Genomic DNA, 15,008 nt, shown 5'->3' with positions numbered 1-15,008 from the left:
ACTCGTTGAATCTTCAACATGTTGGATTTGTTGGTGAGGTTCAGGGGAACGTAGGGGTATTCCAAGCTAGGCCTTATGATCATTCTGTACAGGTGGAGCTTGATGTGGGATGGGGCTTGGTTGAAACGGAAGAGCCTCTCCAGTGAGCCCCGGGCCATCGCTGTCTTCTGGGATACGTACTGGGAGGAGTTGAGTAGCCTGTTGAAAGTTGTAACCGAGCACTGTGTTGGAGTTTGAGATGGCTATGGGATCACCCCTGATTCTTATTCCCCCTCATTTTCAATAGAGAAGGCCATACAGCCGACAGTGCTTAATTGGATCTTTTCTGGGTAGTGGTGATCCTCCATTTCCTTTCCCAGTTAGCAGTCCTTGCTAGTTCTACGTTTGCCTTACGGGTTACAGTTGCATGCTTGGCCGCGGATGCTAGGGTTAGATGTTATTACGTGTGTTACGTCGTCCGCAAATTGTACGATAATGGTGTCCCTATACTCTGGTTGGGGTAGGTCATTTACAAAGATGTTGAAGAGAACCGGGCTCAAGCATGATCCTTGGGGGACTCCAGCTGTTGGGGTGAAGGCTGCGGCCTCTTTGCCTTGAAGCTGGGGGTAACTTGCCTATTCTTAAGGAAATTTCTGATCACGCCTGAGGAGGGTCCGTTTTGCGCTGGTAAGTCTGCTAATTTGTACACAAGACCATCGTGCCACAGGCTGTCGAAGGCCTTGTGTACGTCCCTCGTTGCAATCAAAGCTACCTGTTTTGCTTTCGAATTGAGCTTACGGCGTCGTAGATGATGTTAATTGCGTGTGGGTTGATCTATGTGCTCGAAAGCCAAACTGCTTTTCTGTGAAGAGGTTGTTACTCCATGTAGTAGTTAAGACGGTTTGACATGATTTTTTCAAAGCACTTGCTATCGTGTCTAAGAGGGAGATTGGTCGGTAGTTGCCAGGTTGGTGGGGGTCTTTCTTGGGTTTGGGAATGAATATCATCTTGGCTGACTTGAATGCTACAGGAATGTGACCCGATGCCAGCATAGCGTTGAATAGGTTGAGTATGGATTGCATAAGATTGCCTGGTAGAAGTTTGATCTGCAGCGCTTTGATCCCTGATGGTCCAGGGGCCTTATCTCTGGTGCTTTTGATGACTCCTCTCATCTCTAGCATAGTTATGGGTCTTGTTAGAGGGTGGTCGTCTTCTAGGGTTGTCAGGTCAATCAGAGGGGTGCTGTTAAGGGAGGCGGCATTTTCTGTTGTCCATTGGTTGACACGTTCAAAGTGAGTGTTGTTGAAGGCTCTGCTGTTTGAAGCTGTGAGTGTCTTTTTCCAGACTGCGCCCATGAGGTCAGCCTGATCCTGTGGGTCTTCTATTTTTTCTTGCTGCTCCTCTTCATCTTCGTCAAGGAATGTGTGTACAAGGTGGGTGAGGCTGGGGTTAACTGATCCCAGGAGCTGTCTGATCTTGCGCCAGAAAGTAGCCGGCTCCCTTTTGTACTGGTTGGCCTGTCTCACCAGGGTTCCCCAAATGTGGCTCTTGTGGGTCAGCGTAAGGTCTATGGTTTCCCTTCTGAGTGTTTGTAGGGTCAACGCTGGTGGCTGGCCAGTTTGGTAGTGGCTTTGGCAGGCTCGCTGGTACTCATTCATTTTGCCTCTGATTTCTCGGGTCGGCTTATATTGGTGGTAAGTCCTTGTGGTGGATATTTCACAAGTGGCCTCGGTTGCAAGCTGGATCCGGTTGTGGATGGTGTTTACTGCTTGGTCGATTGTTTGGGTGGGAGGTTCTCGAACTCAATGATGGGGTCGTCAGCAAGGAAGGTGTCATATTCACGGGCACGTATGGTTCCCAGTCTGGGCCTGGGTGGTGCCACATATCTGAAGGGGGCTGCTTGGAGGGATGTGACCACAGGGATGTGGTCCGACCCCACGTTCTTGCCTGGGGTTACTCTGCAGTGGAACAGGTCACAATCTCTGTTGGTCAGCACTATGTCAGGGGTGCCCCTCTGGTTGCCCGCAAAGAACGTCTTAAAGTGGGGCCTTGGAAGGAGAGGTCCCGGTTTTGCATTAGATTGAAGAGCTGCCTGCCCTTGAGGTCTGGCCTGGCAGGTGCGTTGAATAAGGCCTGATGGTGGGCATTCAGGTCTCCTGCGATGATAGTGGGGAGATTCCTGTCGAGCAGCTTGTTCAGAGGGATGGAGGGGAGGTAGGCCAGTCTAGGTGGTAGATATGCGGTGCAGACGATGAGGGGGCCGTGTGAAGTGGTGAGTTCTATTGCAAGAAAGTTGTCGTCTTCTACGAGGATGGGGCGGTAGGAGAGTCCTCTTCTTATTAGTATTGCCACCCCACTGAACCTACCCTGTTGACTTCCCTGGTGGAATATCCCCAGATGGAGATGTGCTGGTCCTGTCTGGCCGCTGTTTCATTGAGTAAGATTACATCTGGGTTAAGTCTGGCTACTTCCAGAGTGAGAAGGTATCTGTTGTTGAAGAAGTGTCTGATGTTCACCTGAAGGATTGTGATCCCCATTATTGACTATGAGACGGAAGTGTTTGTTTGGCTGTAGTGCCAATGTTGTTACATTCGGTTTGGTCGCTTCTGTTTGTGGAGGAGGGGGGTAAAGCTGTTGAGCCAGGTGTCTTGTTCCTGGTTCCGGTCGGGGATTGGTTGGGTTGGGGTTTACCATACGTTGCTGTGCCATTGGGGGGTCCTCGGTGTCACTGCTGTTCATGATGTCGACATCCGTGGTGCTAGAGTCGCTCTCTGGTGAAGAGTTGTGGGGGTTGCTTGCCCTTGCTCCGTCCACAGGGGATGGGGTTCGGCTGTTCGGCCTAGGCCTCTTGGTGCAGCGTTGTGTGGAATATATTGTTGTGGGGCTGCGATGTTTGAAGCGAAATTTCCTAGGGCGGATGGGGTTCCGTATGGCAAGGGAGTTTGTGATAGCTTTGAGGACGATCTGATGTGGGAGTGTTCAGGAAGGGTGGACATAGGTGTTTCCCAGAATGTCGGGGTGGAGGGGCCGGGGTTGTTCAGGGAGTTTGGAGTCTCCTGGGCGTTGGTTGAAGCCAGGGGGCGAGGAGTACTAGGGTTGGGGTTGTTGGGTTGTGCTTGGGCCTGGCCGGCGGTTGTTGTGATGTTAGGAGTCAAGTAGGCAAGCGAGTCCTCGGACATATGGACAGGGGGTAGGCCATTGTCTTTCCTAAGTGAGTTCCAGAAACCTAGGAGCTTCACTGGGTTGTCTGGAAATTGGATTTGAGCAAATGTTAGGAGTTCGGCCCCTAAGCTGGGCTTGGGATCGGGGTTTGGTGCAAGAGAGTTAGGTGTTGGGGCCTGTTGTGTTTGATTCTGGGTTTGCTCTGGTATAACCGTGGGGTTATGGGGTGTTGGGTGCTTTGGTGGCCCACTTGGGCCACCGACTGGGCCTGTTGTTGGTTAGGGATGCCCCAGGCATTTACTGGTGGAGGAGGGGCAGGGATGGTAATAGCTGCCTGTTGGCGGGCTGCTGTCTCTGTTTCATGCAATTGCTTGATTGCCTCTTGCCTGCGGGGACAAAGATGCGAGATTGCAATGTGTGGACCATTGCATAGAGCACATTTGGGTGTTGGGTTTGTGCATTCCCTGTAGCTGTGTTCCCCTGTGCACCTGCTGCACTTGGGGGTTCCATTGTTACATGCATTGGAATAGTGGTCATACTGAAAGCATTTGAAGCATTGCTTGAGCTTGTAAAACCTCTGTGGGTGGATTTTGTCAGGTTCAGCCATGATGCCAAATGCAGAAAGGCCTTGTGTGCAGACTTGCGTTGCTTGCTCCGGTGAAGCCAGAGTAAGTTTCAGTACTTGGTTGTTGCGTTGGGTTGTGAATCTGTGGGCCTGAAGTATTTTGACATCCCTGTTTTTCCTCTCTATTTCTGCAATTATTTCATCATTTGAGTGGTCCATGATGATGTCATGGATCCTATGTACAAAGATGGTGCGCTGGGCTTGGAATTCGGCAGGGGGGTAGACAGTGATATTCTTCTCCCTTAGTTTGTTCATGGTGTCTGACGAAAGGAGGTCTGGGAGGTTTGCATTGGGTACCAACAAGATGGCTCCATTCGTTATTTTGTACACATTTTTGTAGGTAATCTGGGTGACCTCGTAGATCACCTCAAGTAGTTGGGCTGGGGTACGACCCCGGCCAGATTCGTCTGTGAATCTGACTTTGGTCGCCATAGCTTGGTGGGCCAGGCAGCCTAATCTAATCTATACTATGGTGGGTGCTGTGAAGTGTCCAGGTAGACTAAGTGGATGGTGGGTGTTAGTTAGGCCGAGGCCTCTAACTTCTAGTTGCTAGGCAACTAGAGCTACTAGACAAGGTGGTAATTGAACCTATCGATAGCCTAAGCCTGCTACAAGGCTGTTAGATGCCCGATCAAACCTTCGCAAGAATTTCAAGAACCCGGTTTTGGCTACCGCTCGGGAATGATCGTTTGGAATGGCGAAATACAAGAGGTAGAAACAGTTTAGAAAGACAGCCTTATTCACTCCTTAATTCTATGATTAGTAGGTTATGCATTGTGTATTGTGTGAGTGTGTGTGTGTGTGTCTTGGTACAGGCAGGGAGAGAATGGGGAGGAGAGGGTGGGGAATGGGGGGGGGAGGGGTGTGGGATGAAGGATGAGGATGGGTAGTTATTTTATTAGGACATCATACTGCTGTAAGCGTCAGTAGAGCTAGGTTGAGACACAGTACAGGTGCCCCGGCGTGTCTTGACGCCGAGAGAGCTAGTAGTCGACTGGCAGTGAGTGTGGCTGGCTGCTACGCGGCCGGCCGGCTGTGATTGGCTCGCTGGCGCACCAATCCTGAGTGAGGTGGGCGGAGCCAACGCTCAGTTTCTCCTGTAGGGGCGGGAGCTCCTGGGAGCACGTCTGCTCACGGCGGCTGCTGGCTGGCGAGTCTTTATCTTTATCTTTTATGCGGGCTCGCAGATCGAGCTTCGTGTTATATACCCGCTCAGGATCAAGGGAGCCCGCCACTGACCAATCAGCGCGCTCCGCCACGCGACCCGCTCTGAGCTGAGTCGCGAGCGGGATATAAAAGGAAAGCTCGCCTCGCGCAAAAGTTCATTATTGTATCGCAACGCCAGCCAGCACGAGCATCATCATGCCACCCAAGGCATCTGGAAAGGCTGCCAAGAAGGCCGGAAAGGCCCAGAAGGCCATTGCCAAGGGCGATAAGAAAAAGAAGCGCAGGAGGAAGGAGAGCTACAGCATCTACATCTACAAAGTGCTGAAGCAGGTCCACCCCGACACTGGTATCTCTTCCAAAGCCATGTCGATCATGAACTCGTTCGTGAACGACATCTTCGAGCGCATCGCCGCCGAGGCTTCTCGCCTGGCCCACTACAACAAGCGTTCCACCATTACCAGTCGGGAGATCCAGACGGCTGTAAGGCTCCTGTTGCCCGGAGAACTGGCCAAGCACGCCGTCTCTGAGGGCACTAAGGCCGTCACCAAGTACACCTCCTCCAAGTAAACGGCTTACTTACTGCCCTGTGGTGGTGGCTTGGCCTCAAACCAACAAACTCGGCTCCATTGGAGCCACACTTTAATTTCTAAAGAGATTGTGAGTGTTAGACACCAATAATTATAACAAAAACCTCTGTCACTGAAAGCAAATAGCTATAAAATGAGAATATTTATGAAACTGTCTGTGTGTGTTTCTCTCTCTCAGTGTCTGTCTGTCTGTCTGTCTGTCTGTCTGTCTGTCTGTCTGCCTGCCTGCCTGTCTGTCTGTCTGTCTGTCTGTCTGTCTGTCTGTCTGTCTGTCTGTCTGTCTGTCTTGTCTATCTGTCTGTGTGTCTCTCTCTCTCTCTCTCTCTCTCTCTCTCTCTCTCTCTCTCTCTCTCTCTCTCTCTCTCTCTCTCTCTCTCTCTCTCTCTCTCTCTCTCTCTCAACACATATAAGCACTCGGTATCTTTTTTCTAGAGATTAGAGATTCATTGTTATGTTCCACATTAGGATTACTATGCAGGCCACCCTCTTAGGTTTGAAAATGTCAAGAAAACGGTTAATTTAAAATGTCATCTCCTAACTTAACAGATTAAGCCAGAGGACCGAAAACAGAATAAAACAGGACTGGACAGTATATGTCACTTATACAAGCTGCTTTTATTTCTAGTACAGTATGACAATTTTTATTTTGGGGGGGGGGGGGGTGATCCTTGACAGTGCATAAGAGTGAAAAGCGACGGCGTTTTGTTTGTAAGAGAACAGGTTGTACTACAAATGACTTGATTTATTGATATCACATGTATGTATGACACCTAAATTATGCTAGGAATGTCTGAAATCTCCTTAGAAGGATATTTTGGCCCTGAGAAGGGCCGAGTTGGTGTATACTAGGGTGGTCGATTTAGCTTATGCACGCTCTCCACGGATACGGCGAGCAAGCTGAATGTCCTTTGGCATGATGGTGACACGCTTGGCGTGGATGGCACAGAGGTTAGTGTCCTCGAAGAGACCGACCAGGTAAGCCTCGGATGCCTCCTGTAAAGCCATGACGGCAGACGACTGGAAGCGAAGATCGGTCTTGAAGTCCTGGGCAATCTCGCGCACCAGACGCTGGAAGGGAAGTTTCCTGATGAGCAACTCGGTGCTCTTCTGGTAACGACGGATCTCACGCAGGGCGACCGTTCCGGGCCTGTAACGGTGAGGCTTCTTCACACCCCCTGTGGCAGGAGCAGACTTGCGTGCTGCCTTGGTGGCCAGCTGCTTACGAGGAGCCTTGCCTCCGTGGACTTGCGAGCAGTCTGCTTGGTGCGAGCCATGGTGAACAACTGTGGTTTGTGATGGCCGGCGCCGAAAAATTTTTGCTTATATACGCCGTCTCGAGGCGCTTGCTCGAGCGCCATTGGCTGCTCGACTCGCCTACGTCACCCCGTTGCCCCTCCCCTCCTTCCTCTGGCTGCAGCCAACAGGCGGCTCACCTCAATCACTATTATCGCTGATTTTGCTCTATTTTTGGATTTGTGCAAAAGTCATTTCACAGGGACGTGAAACAGACGAGTAGGCAACTGCAGTTTTGAAAGCGTTGTGAGAAAGCCGTGTCTACTCGACCACAAGCGTAAAGTAAGGGCAGGCAGGAGTTGCAATGCTACTAGTACGTCCGCTTGATGGGATATAGTCGGGAAATCGTGCGGGCATTCGTCAATTCGATTCACACAACTTCAACACCATGACTGGACGCGGCAAGGGAGGCAAGGGACTCGGAAAGGGTGGCGCCAAGCGTCATCGTAAGGTGCTACGTGACAACATCCAGGGCATCACCAAGCCCGCTATTCGTCGCTTAGCTCGTCGTGGCGGCGTGAAGCGTATTTCGGGTCTCATCTACGAAGAGACCCGTGGCGTCCTGAAGGTGTTCCTCGAGAACGTCATCCGTGATGCTGTAACCTACACGGAACACGCCAAGAGGAAGACCGTCACTGCTATGGACGTGGTGTACGCTCTGAAGCGCCAGGGTCGTACCCTCTACGGATTCGGCGGATAAGAGCTTGGCTAATCCATCGATTCCACCCACCACCACCTCAAAACGGGACCTAATTAGGTCCCTATACTTTTTTACTGAAGGGCTTAATAGACGATAACATAAATTGTTTTGATATCAGCTAGCACATTGGGTCTTATGAAATCTATTTTTTATCCTCGCATGCTTAAAGGGACTCTGATTGGGGAGGGAGGGGGGGGGGGGAAGGTTTGTTACGTTATATACTAGCAGAGCAGGATCATTGGTGGGGGTGAGGGGGAGAGAGAGAGAGAGAGAGAGAGAGATCTTTCCCAACTCTTCCTTTTTACATGAGTGAGCTACCCGTTTTATTCATTTATCCTTCTCAGAGCTGTTTTGATAGTATCCAAATGATGGTAAATGAAAAGGGAGGACACGAATATCTACCAGAATTCAGGACTGGCAATCGATATGCATGTTTGAGTGCGAATCTTTTTCTCTCTCAACTTAGGTATACGTTTATGTCGTACCTAAAAGCGAGAACCACACTATTGGGACAAGTATGCAAGGCCCAATTTTCCTAACAAGCACAGTTAATTTTGTTATTTTCGAACATTTCTTTCCAAATTGGTTTATCCAATTAACAGTATTATATTAAGATCATGAATTGCTGGGTTAGGTTAGGTTTAGGTTAGGTTAGGTTAGGTTAGCTTAGGTTAGGTTAGGTTAGGTTAGGTTAGCTTAGCTTAGCTTGGGTTAGCTTAGGTTAGGTTAGGTTAGCTTAGCTTGGGTTAGCATAGGTTAGGTTAGGTTTGATTACATTTCTATGTTAGATTTAACTCAAATTCAAAACAATTGCAGTCATTCGGCTTGTTAGTCAACTTGCCTCTAATAGGGGCAATTTGTCTAACAAGACTATTTAGTTTTGTGTGCATATATTATATATATATATATATATATATATATATATATATATATATATATATTATATATATATATATATATATATATATATATATATATATATTATATATATATATATATATATATATATATATATATAATTATATATATATTATAGCTTCAAGACTCCGACCAATATAGAAGCATCAAGAGGAAGTGCTTGTGTTATGGGCCAATAGCCTTCTGCAGTTACTTCCATTCTTATGTTTTTATTCCCATTGGTTCGTGTTTTATCTTGTGTAAATGTCAATCACCTTACCCAAAACTTTGGTACCATATCACCTCACCCATGTATATATATATATAATATATATATATATATATATTATATATATATATATATATAATATATATAATTATATATATATATATATATATATATATATATATAATATACAGAGTAAATCTACCCCAAAAGTAATGATTTATTTGTCTACAAAACTAAACTCTTTTTGGAATCATATGAGGCCCCTCACTGAGGGGGGAGGCCTGGATGTTTATTGTCATGTGTATTCATGCTGCTTGCATGTCATCGTTTATTTGCCTTTGTTGTTTTCTTGACAGCTTTCTTTGCCTTGGGTGGTTTTGGGAGATTTTGAAGCTCTCTTTATTTGGGCTTTTTGTTCCCAACAACAAGCTGCTGCTGCTGCTTCTTTTTCAAGGCTGTAGGTGGTTGTTGCTTGTGGCGGCTTTCTTGGGAGTTACCACGGCCTTCTTTGCTGCTGTAGATGGTTTTGGTTGTGGTGGCTTTCTTGGGAGTTAGAACGGCCCTCTTCTCTGCTACGGCCAGCTTGAATGATCCACTAGCTCCACTTCCCTTGGTCTGAACAAGAATGCCGTCAGCCACTGCTTTCTTGAGAAATCTTCGGATGTAAATGGCGATCTTGGCAGCCTCGACTTTGTTGTTGGCAACAACGTACTTCTTGATTGCTTGTAGAGACGAGCCCTTACGGTCTTTGAGTGCTGCGACCGCGGCTAGAACCATTTGACTAGTTTTCGGGTGAGCAACCTGGACGCGAGGTTTCCTGGTGGTGGCCACCACAGCAGCAGCCGCAGCCTTCTTGGTAGGCTTTGCTTCTACCATGATGATGATGAGATAACCAAGGTGATGAGAGACGCTCAGACAGTCACGGGGAATGATGCTGCCGCCGCTTGAGCCGAACCTATTTATGTGCCGGCACGGTACAGAAGCTGCAACCTGGCAACTCGTCCACCAATCACAACGGTTGGTTTTACGGCTCCGAAACCTGGATCCCATATCTTCTCTAAAATAGAAGCATTTGTTCATGTTCTTTGTAAAAGTATCATAAAGCAGGACAGATGAGACAAATATCATAAAAACTGAAGAGCAGATGAGCACACACATGTATGTATTACAAAAGAAAATCCACAAATTCATTAGAAATTGGCAGGGCAGGCTGAGGAAGTAGGTAGATGTAAAATGTCTGTAAATGGCGAAAGAACATAAACCCAAGACTGAATAAACGATGTTAAATATCCATGCCAAGGAGACAAAAATATGTTAGGATACAATTACCATTAAGACACCACAAGAAGGTCCGTATCCTGCCGTGATGACTAAAAAGAGTTGGTTATTAGCCACAATGTGTAGGCAGTCTCATGCCAACGGCCATACCACGTTGAGAACACCGCTTCTCGTCCGATCAGCGAAGTTAAGCAACGTTGGGTTTGGTTAGTACTTGGATGGGTGACCGCCTGGGAACACCAAATGCTGTTGGCAATAATGTTTTTTGTTTTGTTTTGTTTTGTTTCGTTTGTTTTTGTTTGAATGGCTGGCTCCACGGGAAATTCACGGAGTTGTGTGGAATAAGGCCTGGTAAAATGAATTAATATGTATGTCATGTTTAAAACAAACTCGCTTAATATAGTGTGTGAGGCTTTATACAAAAACAAACAACCAAAACAAAACATGTTGTTTTATATATATATATATATATATATATATATATATATATATATATATATATATATATATATAGCTTAATCCGGGTTTGAACTCGCAACTCCAAGAATACGCATCACTTATATACACTTTACCACTGGACCACAGCTGCAGGACACAAGCTTGATGCTGAGGTATCAATTTAATGACGTAAATGCCATTTCCACAAATAAATGATAATTTAAAAGTATTTGTATGTACAAATCTTTTCTGTTTAAAAGGCTACAATATCAGTTACATATATAATTTGTGTTAATGTTTCTATACCCACAGGAAGGCATGTTTTTGCTTATATGTAAGGGGTACGGAGAAGGAATCCACAGACCATCAGTCCCCTTCCCCCCCCCCCCCTCCCACCTACTACCACCACCACCACCACCACCACCACCACTACCACTACTCACCACCACCACCACTACTCACCACCAATCACCACCACCACCAATCACCACCAATCACCACCAATCACCACCACCACACCTAACCGAAAACCCCCTAACACATCAACCCTCCCCCCAATCAACAGGCGAAATAATAACCCTCAAATGCCTGCCTGCCTGCCAGCCAGCCAATACTAACGGTCTTCTCAGAAAGAAAATCTCTTTGTATCTGTATTACTTGATGAAATGTATGATTCTAATAATGAAAATAAATTTTGATGTCGGTTGTATGAGCATAATGACCAATATGCACATGATATGAATGAATTAAATAGTGTAGTTTTAAGTAATTAGGTTGTAGACACATTAAGCGGATATGATATTTGACGCGTCCAGAACTGGTGATTTTTGGTTTAGTTTTAAATGCACCACCACCATTGCTTCCCCAGAGCCTAATTAAGGACCGGTAAAAGGAGTCAATATGTATGTCATCTATAAAACCAAAGAATGAATAAAAACACACACACACACACACACCTACATAATAGTATTAGGAAGATTGTATGGCAAAAAAAAAAAGTACTCCCATTGGGTCGTTTGAACTCGCGACTTCCAAAACACCAGCCACACACCTTACCACCCAGCCACCATAGAGTTGGTATAATTGTGCAACTTTAGTTATAAAAGTAAAGTTCTTATTGTCTCAAATCTTATTGTCTGTTCTATGAAAAGGCATGATGTAAATTATGTATTTTTTGAATGATTGAATTGTAGGCACATTAAGCGGATTCGATATTTGATATATCCAGAAAAGGTGATTTCTGTTCAGTTTTAAAATGCATCACTGTTAACGCTAAAGGACTGGTAAAACGACTCGATGTTTGTCATTTTTAAAATAAACACTAAAACTAGGCCCTTAACATATATAATGTTTGAATATAAATTGAATGCATATAAATACAAAGTGGGAGTGGCTGGCTGGCTGGCTGGCTGGCTGGCTGGCTGGCTGGCTGGCTGGCTGGCTGGCTGGCTGGCTGGCTGGCTGGCTGGCTGGCTGGCTGCCTGCCTGCCTGCCTGCCTGCCTGCCTGCCTGCCTGCCTGCCTGCCTGGCTGGCTGGCTGGCTGGCTGGGCTGGCTGGCCGCCCGCCCGCCCGCCCGCCCGCCCGCCCGCCCGCCTGCCCGCCCGCCCGCCTGCCCGCCCGCCTGCTTGCCTTGCCTTGCCTTGCCTTGCCTTGCCTGTCCTGTCCTGTCCTGTTCTGTTATTGCCTTGCCTTGCCTTGCCTTGCCTTGCCTTGCCTTGCCCTGCCCTGCCCTGCCTTGGCTGCAGCTGGCTGGCTGGCCGTAAATCAACTCTTAACAACACCATACCACACCACACCATCACTCATCACCCATCACCCACCACCGGCCCCAGTCTCCCAGCCTCTCTTATATACCCGAGCAGGCCCTTTAAATTATTTGAATTGTTGCACTTCGGCCAATGGCAGGCACGATCGCTGCTGCTCAAACATATTCTGGTTCACAAGTATTAATATATATATATATATATATATATATATATATATATATATATATATATATATATATATATATATATATAATATATTCATGAAACACATTAAAACCTTGATCATTTATTCATTCATTACGTCTAGTGAAGAATTGCTTTTGTTCATTTGTATGATTAAAAATTAATAGAATATGAATTCCTCGCTTAAAGTAAAATATAAAATATATATTGGATTTATATGATTGGTTAATATTCCAAGTGATGCTGAATATCCCCTATAATTTTGTTTTGTTTGTTTGTTTGTTATGTACACATTCCAAATGAAATCAATATAAATGTTATTATTAATGTTTGAAAGTTGATTGTCTACTTGAATCTCTCTATTAAAGTGTGTGTGGCTCCGGATGGAGCCTGGTTATGGTATTTGTCGTGGTGGGTGGCAGAAGTGCTTACTTCTTCTCTGTCTTCTTTGGCAAAAGAACTGCCTGAATGTTTGGAAGAACACCTCCCTGTGCAATGGTTACGCCAGACAGAAGTTTGTTGAGTTCTTCGTCGTTGCGGATGGCCAACTGCAAGTGACGTGGGATGATACGGGTCTTCTTGTTGTCACGTGCGGCGTTACCGGCGAGCTCCAGAACTTCGGCAGCGAGGTATTCCATGACGGCTGCCAGGTAGACAGGAGCGCCAGCACCGACGCGTTCGGCGTAGTTGCCCTTACGCAGCAGACGGTGAATTCTGCCCACGGGGAACTGAAGTCCGGCCCTGCTGGAGCGAGACTTTGACTTGCCCTTCACTTTGCCTCCCTTGCCGCGTCCTGACATTGCTGCTGCTGTTGTGGGTTTGTGGTGTTTTATGCGGGCTCGCAGATCGAGCTTCGTGTTATATACCCCGCTCAGGATCAAGGGAGCCCGCCACTGACCAATCAGCGCGCTCCGCCACGCGACCCGCTCTGAGCTGAGTCGCGAGCGGGATATAAAAGGAAAGCTCGCCTCGCGCAAAAGTTCATTATTGTATCGCAACGCCAGCCAGCACGAGCATCATCATGCCACCCAAGGCATCTGGAAAGGCTGCCAAGAAGGCCGGAAAGGCCCAGAAGGCCATTGCCAAGGGCGATAAGAAAAAGAAGCGCAGGAGGAAGGAGAGCTACAGCATCTACATCTACAAAGTGCTGAAGCAGGTCCACCCCGACACTGGTATCTCTTCCAAAGCCATGTCGATCATGAACTCGTTCGTGAACGACATCTTCGAGCGCATCGCCGCCGAGGCTTCTCGCCTGGCCCACTACAACAAGCGTTCCACCATTACCAGTCGGGAGATCCAGACGGCTGTAAGGCTCCTGTTGCCCGGAGAACTGGCCAAGCACGCCGTCTCTGAGGGCACTAAGGCCGTCACCAAGTACACCTCCTCCAAGTAAACGGCTTACTTACTGCCCTGTGGTGGTGGCTTGGCCTCAAACCAACAAACTCGGCTCCATTGGAGCCACACTTTAATTTCTAAAGAGATTGTGAGTGTTAGACACCAATACTATTATAACAAAAACCTCTGTCACTGAAAGCAAATAGCTATAAAATGAGAATATTTATGAAACTGTCTGTGTGTGTTTCTCTCTCTCAGTGTCTGTCTGTCTGTCTGTCTGTCTGTCTGTCTGTCTGTCTGTCTGCCTGCCTGCCTGCCTGTCTGTCTGTCTGTCTGTCTGTCTGTCTGTCTGTCTGTCTGTCTGTCTGTCTGTCTTGTCTATCTTGTCTGTGTGTCTCTCTCTCTCTCTCTCTCTCTCTCTCTCTCTCTCTCTCTCTCTCTCTCTCTCTCTCTCTCTCTCTCTCTCTCTCTCTCTCTCTCTCTCTCTCAACACATATAAGCACTCGGTATCTTTTTTCTAGAGATTAGAGATTCATTGTTATGTTCCACATTAGGATTACTATGCAGGCCACCCTCTTAGGTTTGAAAATGTCAAGAAAACGGTTAATTTAAAATGTCATCTCCTAACTTAACAGATTAAGCCAGAGGACCGAAAACAGAATAAAACAGGACTGGACAGTATATGTCACTTATACAAGCTGCTTTTATTTCTAGTACAGTATGACAATTTTTATTTTGGGGGGGGGGGGGGGGGTGATCCTTGACAGTGCATAAGAGTGAAAAGCGACGGCGTTTTGTTTGTAAGAGAACAGGTTGTACTACAAATGACTTGATTTATTGATATCACATGTATGTATGACACCTAAATTATGCTAGGAATGTCTGAAATCTCCTTAGAAGGATATTTTGGCCCTGAGAAGGGCCGAGTTTGGTGTATACTAGGGTGGTCGATTTAGCTTATGCACGCTCTCCACGGATACGGCGAGCAAGCTGAATGTCCTTTGGCATGATGGTGACACGCTTGGCGTGGATGGCACAGAGGTTAGTGTCCTCGAAGAGACCGACCAGGTAAGCCTCGGATGCCTCCTGTAAAGCCATGACGGCAGACGACTGGAAGCGAAGATCGGTCTTGAAGTCCTGGGCAATCTCGCGCACCAGACGCTGGAAGGGAAGTTTCCTGATGAGCAACTCGGTGCTCTTCTGGTAACGACGGATCTCACGCAGGGCGACCGTTCCGGGCCTGTAACGGTGAGGCTTCTTCACACCCCCTGTGGCAGGAGCAGACTTGCGTGCTGCCTTGGTGGCCAGCTGCTTACGAGGAGCCTTGCCTCCCGTGGACTTGCGAGCAGTCTGCTTGGTGCGAGCCAT

General features: G+C 47.2%; 1 protein-coding gene, 1 non-coding gene and 1 pseudogene across 2 annotated transcripts; 1 reads left to right on the top strand and 2 right to left on the bottom strand.

Moving 5' to 3' along the window:
• Nucleotides 1-6,378: 6,378 nt before the first annotated feature.
• LOC138362009 (histone H3-like) lies at nt 6,379-6,794 on the bottom strand (annotated as a pseudogene).
• A 3,259-nt stretch (nt 6,795-10,053) lies between these two features.
• LOC138362015 (5S ribosomal RNA) lies at nt 10,054-10,172 on the top strand. The gene has a single exon (XR_011227358.1). It is a non-coding gene; the product is annotated as a 5S ribosomal RNA (ribosomal RNA).
• Nucleotides 10,173-14,551: 4,379 nt separating this feature from the next.
• LOC138362008 (histone H3) lies at nt 14,552-15,008 on the bottom strand. Its single transcript, XM_069320958.1, has one exon. It carries the CDS (start codon nt 15,006-15,008, stop codon nt 14,598-14,600), a length of 411 nt encoding a protein of 136 aa, XP_069177059.1. The 3' UTR covers nt 14,552-14,597.

The sequence above is a fragment of the Procambarus clarkii genome, unplaced genomic scaffold (genome assembly GCF_040958095.1).
Source record: "Procambarus clarkii isolate CNS0578487 unplaced genomic scaffold, FALCON_Pclarkii_2.0 HiC_scaffold_1062, whole genome shotgun sequence".
Taxonomy (NCBI): Eukaryota; Metazoa; Arthropoda; class Malacostraca; order Decapoda; family Cambaridae; genus Procambarus; species Procambarus clarkii.
Note: the sequence above shows the minus strand (reverse complement) of the source record. Positions and strands in the feature narration are given on the sequence as shown.